The sequence below is a fragment of the Plectropomus leopardus genome, chromosome 19, assembly GCF_008729295.1.
Source record: "Plectropomus leopardus isolate mb chromosome 19, YSFRI_Pleo_2.0, whole genome shotgun sequence".
Classification (NCBI taxonomy): Eukaryota; Metazoa; Chordata; class Actinopteri; order Perciformes; family Serranidae; genus Plectropomus; species Plectropomus leopardus.
The window spans coordinates 24,754,618-24,771,439 of record NC_056481.1 but is presented as its reverse complement, the minus strand read 5'-3'; the positions used below and the strand labels follow the sequence as shown (position 1 = coordinate 24,771,439).

Here is a 16,822-nt window from a genome sequence, read left to right as displayed (position 1 = left end):
AATGCATTATGTAGGGAGGAAATTATTTGTGTGTGGTTTTACATTCACTTGCACAGTGTAGTAGAGCCACTATAATTAGGGCTGCTTCACATGCAGACCTCGTGTTGCATTATTCATATAGCTCTCTTCTATAAAGGTGCAGAGATGGTAAACATTTGGACAAATGGATCCAGGTGTAGATATTAAAGATGGAAACATGAAACGATGGAAATAAACATCTCTCATGACAAAATAAAGAAAGGACAAAAGTTAAAGCAGGTATTTTTCTACTTCCAGTAAAGCTAAGCAAGGTGATTGGCTTTGTAAGGCATTGCTTAAGTATAGAAAACAGTGCTGCTATAACACTATCACCATTTCTTTAACAATTATAGCTACTGGATTCCTGCACAGTTATCAAAATGAGCTTATCCAGGGAGCTAATTACTGTGTTTACTTTTGGTCAAACTCAGAGACAAGAGACACATTGCACTTACATTTTAAGAACTTCTAATTCATGTTGGCTTAAAAATTGTAATAAGGTCTATTTCAACTTCTGAAATTGAAATCTGAAGAACTACTAAAATGGTAGGCTGGGAACCAGATGAACATGCACACATTTTCTCCGACAGATGTGCCTGGTTCTCCTCCCATTCAGGCTGTTGTCCAGCAGACCTCAGGCGGGCTGAGCCAATCACAGCTGTTTGGTATAAGGCGTGTTTGAGATGATGACCGACAACTTGCTTAAAGAAGAGCTAAAAATATAATTGTGACTCGTTTGATTTGTACCTTTGGAAAGGTTGCAGCCTAGTCTACTTCCTGGCTACGATTGGTGTCAGTTTGGTGTGTAAAATACTGTTTTAGGGAGTGAGATGTATGAAACCTGGGGCAAGTCTGAAATGGATGCTTTTGGCCTTACCTGAGCAGAGGTGCTGTTGAGCTTCTGCAGGCCGTTCTCCAGCCGCTCCATCTTGGATGTGAGATCTTTGCTCTTCTGGCCCAGCAGGCTGCGATACAGCTTGATCTGCTCCAGGAAAGACTTGGGCGTGGTGTAGTTGTAGCGCCGCTCATTTGACAGGTACTCTTTGGACGTCTGGTTGACGCTCATGTGGACGTAAGCCATGAATTTACTGACTGACTCCTTCACTTGAGGCTGCAAGGATTACAAATCCCAGAACTGGTTACTTCACCATTAAAACAAGATGACTGTGCACATTTGGCTGGAAAGCAATATTTCCTGAGGCTCGGGCTCCGGATTTAATTTTCGGGGCCCCTGGTCTGCTCTTGAAATAAATATCACATTCAGTGTGTCACGGTGCCTGACATTTGAAATTATATTTTCAGAGTGTGAACATCATTTTGGTGGGTGGCTTCGTCCCTGTGTGTATATTAAAGCATGAGCTGTTCTCACTTCAATATTCTCCACCTCCTGGAGGAACTTGAAGCTGACCGACTCCAGCGCCTCCCGCGGCCACTCGTGGAACCAGTCGATGGCCGTGCAGTTCACCACTGCGGGGAACTTCCTGCTGCGAACCCTCAGTTTACTACCCACTGGAGAGAAGCACAGAGCCACCTGCAATGCAAGCACACAGACAGACAGACAGACACACACACACACACACACACACACACACACACACACACACACACACCAAGGTCAGACAGCAGTGAGATAGTCATTTTCTCCCTCTGTGAATACATCTGGAGTCACAGTCGCAGCAAGAAGAGAAAGGCGGGGGATTCCTGCTCTGATTAGCACTTCTTCATGGTCAAGAGGGGGAAGAATGGAAAACTGCAAATTAATTATTTGCAGCTACATCATTAAGCAAATAAAGCCTCCAGCAAGCATGTGAATTAAAAGAGTGTGTTGAGCTGTGGGCTACGTCAGACTGATTTTCACTGTTGGAGACTAACAGCTGGCTTGTTGAGAAGCTCAGCCAGATGCTCAATACCATTAGAAACAAACATGCAGAAGGCACACCCAAAGACACTACTGATGATAATCAAGGCTGGAGAAAGAAGTGGCTGCATACTTATCTTACATTTCCTGTGACAATGGCTTTACTCTGAAGCTTCACCTAGCTGCTTTCACTCCACAGAATTGAATATACTTTATTTCCAACATTACTATATTAATAATACTATGTTAAAAACTAGAAATACCACCATATGGTTGTATGCCTCCGAACACCAGTCAAGTTGCACTTACAATATATATCCATGTCTGTGAAAACACTGATGCTTCCCACACTTCTTCTACCTGGGAGCACAGAAGATCTATGCCATCAGCACAGTGTCAAAGTTGGTACTCAAGATCAGTGTCACCAGTTCAGTTTCTGACCAAATATCTCCCCATCGGTTCTACACTTAAGACATTGAGGAACTGCCAGAAAATGTTTTTGCAGACCATTATGATGTTACAGTTGACCTACGACCTCTTCGATTTGAAATGACAGAACTTCATCATTGTATCCTATAAGACATCTGTGTGAAACCTGAGTGTATTAATTCCTGAGTTATGGCCAAAAACATGTTTTATGAGGTCACAGTGAACTTGACCTTTGACCTTCAACCACCAGATTCTAATCCGTTTATCCTTGAGTTCAAGTGGAAGTTTGTGTCAAATTTGATGAAATACCCTCCCATGTTCTCAATGTATAAGCATGACCTTGACCTTTGACTACCAAAATCTAATCAGCTCATCTATGAGTCTACTCAAACATTTTTGCCAAATTTGAAGGAATTACCAAACAGTGTTCTTATATCAATATCACAATCACAAGAATGAGACTGTCGAGGTGTAAAGTGACCTTCACCATTGACCTTTGACCACCAAAATCTAATCAATTCATCAATGAGGCCAAGTCAACCATTGCGCCAAATTTGAAGAATGTTGTTCATGAGATGAGAGCACGTTTACAAGAATGAGATGGATTTAAGGTCATAGTGACTTTGACCTTTGACCAGTGACCGCCAAAATAGAATCAGATAATCCTTCAGTCCAAGGCGATGTTTGTGCCAAATTTGAAGAAAATTCCCTCAAGACGGTCTTGAGAAATTGCATTCACAAGAATGTGCCAGATGCATGGACGGACAGACAACATGAAAACCCAATACATCCCGCCTCGGCTATCGCCACTGCAGAGGCATAAAAACACCAATAACCAGTAGATAATGAACATATACAAGTGATTTAAAATAAGCAACATAAATAATATTGCGTGTCTGAAATTGAGACAGAGCAATATACTTGTCTAATCCTACCCCTATTCTACTATACTAATCCATCAGCACTCAGTCATATAGATCAACTGTCCGCCCAAGCCTCCATCCCCACAACTGAACCACCATGTTCATTCTCTTCATCCATTATCAATGAATATCTCCAGAGGAACACCACTTTAAGTGCCATAAGGTTACAGCATTCATGTTATTCAACATACATCTTAATCACCGCGTCGAAAACGGCAACCTTTTTTGTTAATTACTCATTCAAGTCTATATGTGGCCTCTTGTTATTCACCTTCCATGGGCCTGTATCAAAAAGCTGTGGACCCCTATTGGAGCCCCTTTCTTTGCATTTTGAATAAGCGTACAAAAGAAGTAACTTTTCAATATGTATCTCAATACATGGAGCACAATGCAGGAGACACATCTATCAGTTGACAGAATTTGAATCACTGGCTGTGAGTCAATCTGTATCTCTGCTGTATAGATTTTCAGTATGTATGAGCTCATCTTTACACTCCAATACAACAATCCATCAAGTGAAATGCTCACTGTAAAATATGCACAGAATCTCAACATGTCCCTCCACAGTATTGTATCCTAGGATGCTACCTGGCAACAGTTTTGCAATCGATCAGTTATTTTGCTGGATATTTAAATAAAGTCACATTTATTTGAAAATGTGCACCTCTTCACACAATACCAACTGTGATAGTATAAAGGTCTTAAAGGAAAACTTCACCACCAAAATGATAATATATATTGCAATTACTCATCTTGTGTTACATTGTATTTGTAAAGAACAGCAAAACAATATCAAAACATACGTTAACAAACTCTCACACCACTTGCTCAGTTTAATCCAAGTCTCATTTATCCAGTTGTATGCTCAGTACTCCCCAAACTAACAGCCCTCTCTAACAGGGAACTGAACTAAAAGTGAAACTTGTCTCTTCAAAGCCAGACTCCCATTAACAAAAACAATAACTTTACCTCACAAAACATGGAGCTGCCTGTTTACTGCTGAATCCATCATTTAGTTAGTTTGTGCTATTGTGTGACTTAGGTGTTTAAAGGAGTTCATTCAGATTCACCAAAATCACTGCAAAATTTGTAAATGGCTGTTTTAATATAGTTTTGCTGTTGTTAAACAAGCCCCCCCCCCCTCCTTTTTACTTCACTTCAAGTATTTTCCTGTTTTGGGAAGACAATGTTAAATTTTAAATGAATTCCACAGACCAGATGGTGAGTTTCTGATATACAGATAATCATCTTGTGGTTAAGTATTCCTTTAAAGCTAGATTTTTACACAAATATATTTGTGTGAATTTGCAAGAAATGTACCCTAGATAATGAGGAAGCCATCTTGAGGATTGAGGTAAAATTGTGCCACCAAATAATTTTCCAAATCAGACATGGAGTGTGGGACTTTGGTATCTGTGGCCCTGAGGCATGCCTATGAGCTGTAAGCAGTTATTTCAATGAAAGAAGAAAAATACCTGCACTCTGTGTGGGACCATTGTCTTTCTTTTAAGCCACACATTGAATTACTTGTACAAGACTTAAGTTGAAATTGGGTTTTTATTTTAGAAACAGGAACAGCTATTCTTTCTTGGCCAAAAAAAGGCTGGTCTCTGCTACAATTCTGACTGTACTTGATGATGGGGATGTATTATGTATGAACGCACCCTCCTAGTTTTTGCATGCCCTGGACTTTGTGTATCATGGTGCATTGAGATTCATAACTAATTGCAAGCCCCTTATTCATCACTGTATCCTGTATGCTTGGGTTGGTTGGGTTAGGGTTAGGGTTTTAAACTTAGTGGATAAAGCAGGCGCCCCATGTATAAAAGCAGTGTCCTTGCTGCAGCGGCCGCGGTTCGATTCCGGCTTGTAGCCCTTAGCTGCATGTCATCCCCTCTCTCTTCCCCTTTCACGCTAACAATCTCCTGTCCCATATAAAAAAAAAAAATCTAAAAAAAAAAAAAAACAACCCCAAAACAGGACTTTTGTATTTTCTATATGCAAATGTCAGTGAGTATCTCAGCTGGTCTTTTTACTATCTTGCTTTTAAGATCTATTCATAGCATATATAAACATACTTTTTAGTCCTTCCTTGTGGTAACTTCATTTTGTATTCATTTAGTGTTTTAAATTGTTGCTTTGGAGTTGTATATTTAGATTTTGTATTTTTATTCTATGTTGTAACGTTTATTGCTGCCTGTCTTGGCTGAAATTTTTCAGGTCAAATAAAGGTTAAATAAATCAAAATGAGTGAATTCCCTTTTTTAGGTTGTTTCATTAAAACTATTTTTACAGGCATGAAGATTTCAGAAGTTCAGAAATAAATCTAAATTTGTTTGGTAGATTTTTTCCCCCATCTCCTATCCAGTTATCATCTTGCAACCCCTTTAGAGTCATCTAATGGCTACTTGGTGGTGGGGGGGCTGATAGCCAGGTTGGGAAACGGTCCAAATCAAAATCTGCTCCTAGGTCTGACATAATGATTTAAATGTTTGGCGCAGGATTTAGACTGGTGCTCACCATGCAAAGCTAGTTTTGAATCAGACCGCCAACAGTTTTTCGAAAAGCTCCCTTTCCATCCAGACAGACACAGAGCCAAATAGTTAGAAATCCACTCTTTACAAGCTGTGCCCATGGGATTGCCTTCACAATTTATTCATTCTCCAGCCCAGGGAGGCTTGAGCTGCAAGCGAGGAGAGGGGGGTGGAGGATGTGACTAGTGGTGGTGGTGGTGCACGCTGTAATAATGACAGGATAAGCAACCCCCTGGAATCCCTCTCTCCCGAGGGGGACAAAGCGGCTACACATTGGTAAAATTATCTGCAGCTAAACGGCGGCTTTTCTGCTCGTGCCGGTGATTTATAACGACGTCCACTGCCTCCGAAAGCATTCAAGTTCATCTGAAAATGCCAGGAAAGAAAATTGTCTGGGGAAAGGCTTCATCATAAAGCCAGATGTTTATCCAAGTATGAGGGTTTCTTATTTTTGAATGGTCAATTAGAGTGTGAGGCGGCATGCTATTGCTATATTAAGAGAGGGTGGAGATCATAAACAGACGCAGCTCTATGAGAGAGACAAATAACAAACTTTTCCCCTCGAGGAGAGCCGCTGAGAGCAACTTTCTCTGGATGATTAGTGGAAAATTGCAGAGGAACAGAGCATTTTGTCCTGTGCTTGTCTGAGTATCTGACTGGTTCACCTTGAGCTGTCTGCGAACCCGGTCGATGAAAAACTTCCAGCAGTTTTCCCTAGTATCCATCAATCCCGAGCTGCGGACCTCTGGCCTCATGCTGCCAATGATGTTCTCCACCTCGTCATCTGGGAACAGGTCCGGAATCTCCCCTTGAAAAAATAAAATTACACACGTTACCTCCGGAAAAAAAGCCGCCCTATAAGATTGCGGAAAGCAGTCATTGTGATTTCTTTCTGTTAAAATTATGCGAGAACTCACCAGAACTTTCTTATCGTCTCAGGATCTGAGCTGACACTGAGACTCTTTTATCAAATCTGGGTGTGTTAATAGAGGTGGTGGCAGCAGGGGTTCATACACAGGGCTTATGCTAATGCACAGATCTGCTTTAAGTCACAGCCTCACGGGAGGAGCAGAGCAGGGACTGTCGACATATACACAGCACCTGAAAATTGTCAGTATCAAGCCTGATCTAAGTTCACATGCTTGTGTTTAACTGTGCTATTTTGAAAGCAACTTTGATTTTTGTACCAGGCACTTCCAGTTGTTTGACTTTTACCCTACTGTCCCTCTGGTTAGCTCACAGCCTATACTGGCGCAACACTAAGGTAAAATATAAACCTTTAAGGGGTGCTGGTATCCCACCATCATTTTCAGCCAACACAGGCACTGCTGTGGGAGTACAATTTAAAGATTGAGCAGCTCCTCTGAAATATTGTATTTACTGTATTTACAAGTTCCGAGCACATTACCAGCCCTCCAAAGCTGTAATTATGAGTGGGAAATTTGGACATTTCAGTGATATCCTATTTGCCAAGTTGTGACCTTTTTGTGACATTTCAGGGCAGCAAAAATGGTTTAAAGTATGAAAACAATGTTTTTTGTTCCTAGTAGCTATCACTTACTTTTGGTAGTTGCACATTTAATATATGCATCTATTAGCTGTAACAAGCAAGCAAACTTTTAATTATAAAGCATGCCAGGTACATACAGTGCCTGACATGCTATACAGACATTGATAACAACGTTATATTCTAGTATTACGTGATGGTTAGGGGTAGCTGAGATAGTACTGATGCTGGCAAGCACATCTGCTCTCATGTTAAGATGGAGACAAGCATTCACTATGCAAGCACTTATAGCACAAATATTATCTTACAGATCACACTCGGGCTGGCATGTTATAAGATTTTCACCACACTATTATCGTTTACAATAACATAATTATTGCGATATCTATAGAAAATAAAAAAAATAAAATTAATACTATCTGACACTCAAAATATGAGTTTAGGGAGGTGATGAAAGTCTTTATCCATAAGTATAAACAGAAATCAATTATCAATCAATAGATGGCGTTCAAGAAAGGGAGACAAAGGGAGAATGGAAAGAAAAAGATATTACTTTAAGGACTGCATTTTAAACTTAATATAATCTTATGTACAGTATGTTAACATGATATCAATATTTCATTTTTGAATATCATCTTTATTGTCAATACCTGTGTCTCGCAATACCGCTAGATCACAATATACTTTGTTGATCTCATAATCATCATTTTACATTTACATTTTTTACTGGCTGCAATTAAAACAGTGTCAGGCACTGTTATGTCTAAACTACAGTAAAAACTGGTGGAAAATTAAAGAGAGGGACATAAACTAGCGTTACCACATTTGTCTGTTTGCTGTTGTGTTTTAACATTTTTTCAAGGAGAACTGTGTTTTGCACTTCTTCTCTGTAGTCGAGAAGTTTCTATAGTATATGCAGCGAAAGCTAAGTTATTGGAAAGTTGCTGTTTACAGCTACAGCCATCTTCATCTGTTGCATGACTCTCAACTTGCAAGTTGTAAGCTTGCAAGAAGAGTGAGACAACAACCAAGAAACAACTAAAAGGTTTACTGGTGAACGATATAATTTTCCTACTTTTGGTGGTAACTTTGAATACAAACTATAAAATAGTCACTTTTTTAAATTAAATAACGCAGTTACAGTAACTAGAATTTAAATGGATTCTTAACCCATTAGTTGTCTCAATCATAGCAGACAAACATAGCCTAGACCCTGGATTTTTTGACAGAAAAGAAAGAAAGTGAAGGTGGAAGGTAGACTATTGCGTGCAATATTTCTGGGAGTTATAAATTACTTAATGTTACACTGAATGTGGTGGGACCAGCATGTCGAACTGCATGTTTACTGTACAAAGGTAAATCAGCCAAATTTATAGCAGTGCAATAAATGGCATGAATCAATCAATTAGTATGAGACTGTCTCCACACATAATGGCTGACAGTTCAGGCAATTTCAGTTTGCACTGAAAAACTGATGTTATTGTCCCTCCTTTTGATCAAGAACAAAAGTTGTAGTTTTTGTGCAGGATTTGAATTACTGTTAAGGAAAGGACAAACCTTGCTGTGTGTATGTTTTTGCAAACATGTTTTATCACTTTTATTTTAGGCCTGTCATGATAAGAAATAACTGCCAGGAGTCTGAGATTTTTTATTTCTATTTTCCTCTGCCGAGAGTATTAAAAACTGACTTGTGCTGCTTCATTTGAAGACGCGTGGAGACTCCTATAAACAGGCCTATCAAAACATATCTGTTGTGTTTTATTTTTCCACTACTTAGTTTTCATCATAGTGATAATGGGTACAATCATAGATAAAATTTGACAGTTGTCTTGTCTCACACTGTGTCACAACAACACAAAAATAATATGACTATGTGTGCCTAAATAAGAGATGTGAAGCAGATATACAAAAGTAAAGCAAAAGTTACTTCCTCTAGAAACTAATTTCTTTTATATGCAGTAATTAGTGAAGTCACTTGATTACTTTAAATCAATAACTTAATTACTTTTGAGATAAGTAACTAGTAACAAATTACTAATTCTCAGGAACCTGCACAATACTGCTGGTGTGTATGCTTTGTTATAATTGTGTTATATAAAAAACAAAAGTGAAATGTTTCTGCCATGCAAACATGTAGTGAAGCAGTAGCTTTTAGTGTAATAGTAAGTAAAGAGGAGTCAAAAAAGTCAATAAACTGACACAGTGATGTCAGTTTCAAAGCAGCATGTATCCAAAGTTTTCTACCATTACTGTAGCTACCATAGCTAATGCAGACCAAGTTAGGCTGTAGCAGAAAAACGCCTTTTTTATTTTGCCTTTTACAAGTACATAGCTCTTTGTCTTCAAATTTGGAATGGGAAGTGGTGTTGTTGTTGGCATCTGTTGGTGTATGCCATCATTTGAGTGCTATACAAAATAATATAGTGCATTTGCTTTGGCAAACTAACTGCCAAACTATAGCACTGCCAACATTAGTACATAATAATTCTGTATTCCTATTTCATAATGCTTTGTATTGCACCCTTCAAATGTGGAGTATAAATCTGGATTTAATTCCAGCCTTGCTTGCAATTCTTCACAATGATGTGTTGTAGTTGATGAATAATGCTGCAGAAATGGCATCGCAGTGATTTGTTGCTGTAGCAAAGCAAAAGCATTTCTCTCTTGCAAAACATGACACACAGTAATTAGTGAAGCCTGCTGTTACCCGATGCCAACAGATCGTTGACCAGAACGAGGAACTTTTCGTCTGCCACTTGGGCGTCCGTCATTAGGAACACGGTGCCAATATTCTTCACGCCAGCTTTGATGTAGAGGGACGCCAGGTCACTCTGGGTGACAGAGAGACAGAAAGGCATGGAGTGGGAGAGTGACACACATAATGAGATTGGGCTGTGAGAGGGCTGGAGATTTGTTATTTTGCAGTGATACATGCCTGAGACCTGAATCACTTTCAGGATACTCTGCGTGGATTACCAGTTACTGTGTTTACTGTGGGGATTATGTTTATATTTCACTCAAATACACCTCCATGTTTAAATTTAAACTGCACCTGGCTGTAGGAAACCTTTCAATACTTAATATGTGACTAATTGAGTTGTTGAGTTGGATGTTTTTTTGCAGCGTGGTATGACTTTGCAATGTAAGCCTCCGCAAACCTTGAGGTCAGCGATACTGTATCCTTTTCTCAAGGTGATCTGGAAAACCTCCAGATTGGAGATGAAGGCAGCCAGTCGGGTCAGACTCTGCTTGCCGCTGCCGCCCACTCCAACCAGCAGCGCATTCCCCCGCGGAGACTCCAGGATTCGGTTTATACGGCAGCTGCATGTGGAGGTGAAGACAGTCGGGGGAGGGAAAGGTGTGAGAGAGGAATCAGTGGAAGGGTGAGATACCGTAGAAGGTAGAGGGAGGCGAGCCGGATAAAGACAATCTCTGACTCATAAGACAAACAGTAAAAGACAAAAAAACACTCTCTCTTTTTGCTTTTATACTGCTTGTCGCCACCATCTCCACCATTGTTTCATTCAGATGCCCCAGCACCAAATGTATTAAACATTACTGTGCTCCTGAGAATCATTATGGCTTCAGTAAAGCAAAAATAAATGAACTGAATTCATTTTAATTTTCGTTGCTTCATTTGAGGTTGTTCCCAAAAGGAATACTTCACTCACAAAATAACCATTTGTATTTCACAATTACTCACTGCGTTACCTTGTATTCGTGAAGATAACTGTTTTTCTTGCACGCCTCTACCGTTAACGGAGAATCAAGAAAAGGTGAACATTCTCCATAAACTGAAGTTAACTGGGACTCATTTTGGCAGCGAAACTTTCTGACAAGATCAGTTTACAAACTCTTATACAACTCATGCAGTAAAATCCAAGTATCGTGTATTGAGTCAAAGTCTCTGCACTACCCAAAAACATGCATGACTGAGTAGTGCACCTGGGCACACACGTATTCATATGCTCAAACATGCTCAGAGGGGCGTTACTCATAGGTGGAATTTTATGTTGTATACTGAGATTTGGATTACACTGCACGAGTTGCGTGAGAGTTTGTTGGCAGATGTCTTGATATTGTTTGGTTGTTGTAAATATGGTCACCAAAGACATTCTTCAGTACATTAAGAATGTTCCCCTTCTTTGGATTCTTCGTTTACTGTGGAGGCATGCAAGAAAAAAGTTTACTTAACAGATTTGAGGTAACACTTGGTGAAGTTTTGACACACAAATCATAATTTTGCTGGCAAAGTATTCTTAAGAGCACTTCAACTGTTTACAGTGCATACACCTCAACTTTATTTAATGGAACACTACAACTGACATTTCAACTAACCTCTTATACTCACATTGACAGTTTAACTGCTTTCTGTGCTCACAAGACAACTGACACTTCAACTGCTTTCATCGCTAACGCTTCAGTTGACAAAGTGCTTTCAGCTTGTTCTCTTCAAATGACGCTTCCACTACTGTCAGTGCTTATATTCACATTGCAAACACCTTAACTTTCTGTAATACTTTGACTGAAATTTCATTTGCTTTCATCTTTTACAGTTCATTAGTTATTTTAACTTTTATTTCTTTTTCAAATGACAGCTGAACTGCTTCAGCTCATACCCTTGTTAATTCAATTACTTTAACTAACATATTAACTGACTTCTCAGTTCCTCTAGGCCTTAAACTGAAATTTCACTTGCTTTCAGCAATTACACCTTGATTGATATCATATACTTTTACACCTCCGCTCTACTCAATGCTTCCACTTCAACAGACACTTCAGATGTTTTAAGTGCTTTACCTTAATTATATGTTGCCATTTAACTCACATATTTCAAATGCAAAGATGCAGCATTTTAAGATATTTAAATCTATTTACAGGTTTTGCACCTGCAATTTTAAATGTAAGTGAGCACATTTGATTTCTTTCAGTACATTTAGCCTTTGTCTTTTGTACAGTTATTAGTCATCTTATCCATTAAGTAACAACAACCTGAATGCTACTTTACTACTGTACATCATTCAGGCTTATGCTAACATTTTACAAAACACTATGCTGATCTTCAAAAAGTTATTAGTACTGACCTTTAAAAACAAGATTTTGGCGGCAGTTCGTACTATGAGTTGTGGATTTATAAATAAAAAACAATAAAATAGTATCTGCTGTAGTCTAGTTTGTCTTTACAATATCAAGCAGACACATACAGTATTTATGCACAAGGCAGAGTTTTTACCTACACACTATCTCTCTTCACCTATTCCCTTATCTTACTAAACAACATAGTTCCTTCTACTTCAAACCAGCGCAGATATCTTTGATATGATTCCCTAAACAGTAATTTGAGATTACATATCATTAAAGCTGGGACCCTTTTACAAATAGGAGGACAATGATTTTAGTACGTTGTTTTTTTATACCACATACTTTTCCTCTGAGAGAAAAATGAATATAACGATGCACTTGTCCATTTCTCATAACTTTCTGACTTCCCCACCCTGTCTGTGGCTCCAAGCCAACTGGTTCCTACTTAAGACATAAATCTTCAAAAACAGTTCTCAAATATTTAGTTTCATTTTTTAATTTAAAAAGGCTCAGTGACTTCCTAAAACAGCCGGGCACTGCAAATTTGAGCAAACATCACCCAAACAGGAGGTAATTGTTCATTTGTTGGGGACTGTTTTCGTCTGTGGATTAATACACATCGGGGGCTGTGCACCTACAGGACAATGTATGAGGGACTGACTAAAAATACACTTCAGTGCATATGTACTGTACATGCTAATTAAGGAACATGTTGCTAAGTGCAACAGTGTGGTTGACTGATGTGTTTTCAATACAAAACTGTCAACTAACTTTAATTTTAATTACTTTCTGCAGATATATAATATGTATATATATGTATTTCTCTGTGTGTAGAGAGAACACAGAGAAATTTAGAGGTCGCACTAACTCATGGGAAGAAATGATTCATTTCTGTTTATGTGATAACTACCTAGCTACCAAAGTGCTTTGTGTTAAAGGGACAGTTCACTCCAAAATCAAAAACACATACGCTGAGTCCAAATCTCCAGACTTCACCGCACTTACAGACTCGAAGACTTTGCCAACGTGTTTACGGGAAGTCTGTGAATGCTAAGGGCTGTCCAAATCCAGAATTCATCCAGTCCACAAGGAGTCTTCAGTGGACATTCTGAAGACTTCCAGAGATTACGCTTGGTTTGAAGACCTCACCAGACTTTACAGGTTTGTTTACCCACAATTCATAGCAATACAGACATGGTGCTCTAAATTTTTCCAAATGCCAACTAAAAATATTTAGAAGTATAGGTAATCAAAATGCATTTCATCACTGCAGCCTACCCTATTGGAAAAGAACAGTGCACTGTAACACCTGACAAACAGTCCTAGAAAAGCTAACATCAAAGGAAGGACTTCCTATGTGAAGAACCAACATATCTAGTCACGGTATCCTTACTTGCAAACATTTCTGCATTAAAATGTGTATAGCCTAGATGATGTATAGAAATGCAAGTAAATTATTTTGTTCAGTCACAAAAAAGCCTATACATGGGACCTACATCTTGTTATGTGCAGGGACATATGAGCAGACAGCGTATGACAGCAGCAATCACTGTATACATGATCGTAGCTGTTGCGCAAATGTTTCCATGGTAACAAGTTAAACAGATCCGAGGCCTATACGTCACAGTATGTATGACTGAAGTCTGTGAGGGCTTAGTCCACAAGTGCAAAGGGTGGACGTTTGGATTCAGCTACATTTTTTCTCCTACTTGTAGAACTTTTTATCAGTCCAGATTGTTTTGGTGTGAGTTACTGAGTGTTTGAGATATCTGGTAGAGATGTCTGACTTCTCTCCAATATAATAAAACTAGATGGCACTCGGCTTGTGGTGCTCAAATCACCAAAAATATATAACTGAAAACTCAACAGCAATGTCTCCTTTCCAGTGGTGAAAGAAGTATTAAAGTAGTAAAGTCCTGCATTGGAAAATAATCAACTAATCATTGCAGCTGTGCTTGTATAAACTGTTTGGTAACTTAATTTTTAACAAACCATCATACTCTATAAACTGTTCTTATGTCTTCTGAATGCAAAAATCTTAATTTGTAAAGTAATTAAAGCTGCTTGGGTGAATATAGTTGAGTTTTTGTTCAGACTGTTGTGTTTTTGATGTCACGGTGTGATTATTGTTTTTGTTGTAAGTGTGAAGCCATTATCTGTGCAGCACTGAGTCAAGGACAAATTTCCCCAACAGGGACAATAAAGTATATCGTAGCGTATAAAAAGAACAATATTTTCCTCCGAAATGTAGTAGCGTAAAAGTACACAGTAGCATGAAAAGAAAATACTCTAGCAAAGTACAGTACATTCATCCTTAAGTTCAGAACTTGAGTAAATGTCCTTAGTTACATTCCACCACTGCTCTTTCCAGAATCATGACCTGGTTACTCTAGAGAATACACAGACCTTGTTTTTGAGTTTCATGTAGGAGGGCCGATATCTCTGACACTTGCCAACTCACACCAAAACAATCTAAACTGATAAACAGCACCACAGTTACTAGGAACTTTGATTTTGAGGTGAACTGTCCCTTTGACAGTTCATTTTCTACATTTTTAGACTAAAGCAAACCCTATCCTGCGCTCTGCATTTTTGTAAGCTGTCATGATGTATGCTGAATTACTTTTAACAGATTTGCCTGTCTCTGCTTCTGACAGTCTGTAAAATAGAACTGTAAATCCTAAAATACCTGGGAAGCCAGTTGAGTTCTTTGACAGACAATAAAGGAACTGACAAAAACACTCCCCCCCCCCCACACAGTCCCTGTTCCAAAACTTCCACTCACATGTGAGCCATTGCGTCCTCAAACAGCACCAAGTTTAGTGTGGCATTGACCTCATTGTAGCTGTCCAGCACCTCCAGCAGAGTTTTATTGAGGCTGCTCCAGGACTCAGCCGCCATGTACCTGGCCTCCCCCAGCCCACGGGCAAAGTGGCAGTACAGGTTCATCTCCCTGGTCTGCTCCAGAGTGTCCTCCATGTCCTCGGGGAGGGACACACGCACGCACGCGCACGCGCACGCGCACGCGCACACGCACACACACACACACACACACACACACACACATTGCAGTGGTAAACATACAGAGCCACACACTTTCCCTGTCAGCATAACATTAGTGTTAAGCTTAAACAGTCTGGACAGGGACACAGCTGAATATCACAGCTGTGCAGAGGGTGACCTAGTTCATTTTCACCCTGGCAACTGTTGGGCCCCGAATATTTCACGAGAGAGATTTTGTGTCTCTCTTAGGGATGCTTGTTTTCTCTGCTAACTTCCGCTGGCATAATGTTGCAGTAGGTGTGATGAAAGAGGATTTTTCTACATATCTACATTATATTCCAATGCCATAGTCATTGTCATAGTGTCATATGCACCTCCTTCAATTGCCGCGGCCTCTCAAGACTTCCTTGTTTGCATGTAAAAATAGCAAGAAAACATGAGCATATTGCTCTGTGGCACAGGGCAAAACGTCCTAAGTTTACAGAAGGTGCCAGCTCTGAGTAATATATTCTAAAGTGGTTAGTATTATTCTCTCTCCTACTCTCTCTGCGGGTGTGTGTACACATATACTTGTCAAGTTATTCATTGTGGCATGACTAGTGTGCATGCGATAGAGCCAGAGAGGGTAGTGAGGGGAGCAGTGGACAGAAAACCATTAAAATGTTTTCCAATTTGCCGGGCTGACAGCGCAGACCCTGACAGCCAGACCCCCATACCATACTGATTAATATTCTCTCCAAGCCTCTCCTGGCCATCCAGCCCCCCCAACCCTTCCTATTCCTTTTTCTCTTCTCCTCTTTCTCCTCGCTGTGTTGGCCACTGATGTCCAGGTCCAGACACAGAGCAGGCAGCCTAATGATTTCCCCCCCTCCCCCTCATCCTCCAGCCTCCCGTTCTTGTCTTCCTCTGCTGAACTTTGTAAAACTCTCACCTCGAAGAACTTTTTCACTGTGTCCGCCTGCAGCTTATCAAAGACCTGGAAGTCCTGCTCCTCTACCAGCTTGTCTCTGTAGACCCGGTTGGACTCGTGCAGGTAGATTTTGAGCAGGTCCGCAGGGGCTTTCAGACACTCGCCAGTACAGAAGAGAATGCCCTGGGCAGAGAGGGGAGAGTTGAAGGCTTAGAGTTTCATTCCAGAGGCTGATTTGGCCCATTTACACCACAACAAGGAGGGAAGTACAGCACAGTCCCTGTGGGTAAATCAATGGATATTGAGTGGGCGAGCTGTTAGTAGGTGTGTCACAGAAACTCCGAAAATAATGGCAGTGCTTTTCTTTCATCTCACTGTTTCAGAAGTATTGCTGCATGTGGAGATAAGTTCTGTGGGCAGGTGCTGGATGGAAGAATTATGACAATGCAAGGAAAGATTCTGTTTGTGACTGTAATGCTTCCACTGAGTGTTTATTTCCGACAAAACGACAAAAAAGTTGTGTTTATGGAGAGAACACTACTTTCTTTGAACAATTTC

The 16,822-nt window shown here is 39.8% G+C and overlaps 1 protein-coding gene across 1 annotated transcript in view; it reads right to left on the bottom strand.

The window, feature by feature from the left end:
• The window catches only part of LOC121958527 (dynein axonemal heavy chain 9-like), a 168,262-nt gene that overhangs the window by 76,293 nt on the left and 75,147 nt on the right, over positions 1-16,822 (bottom strand). The window contains exons 38-44 of the mRNA XM_042507493.1: positions 16,286-16,447; positions 15,137-15,333; positions 10,428-10,590; positions 9,977-10,100; positions 6,428-6,570; positions 1,388-1,549; positions 896-1,129 (exon numbers count right to left, since the gene is read on the bottom strand). Coding sequence (XP_042363427.1) covers positions 896-1,129; positions 1,388-1,549; positions 6,428-6,570; positions 9,977-10,100; positions 10,428-10,590; positions 15,137-15,333; positions 16,286-16,447 — 1,185 coding nt within the window. The remainder of the gene's footprint in view (positions 1-895; positions 1,130-1,387; positions 1,550-6,427; positions 6,571-9,976; positions 10,101-10,427; positions 10,591-15,136; positions 15,334-16,285; positions 16,448-16,822) is intronic.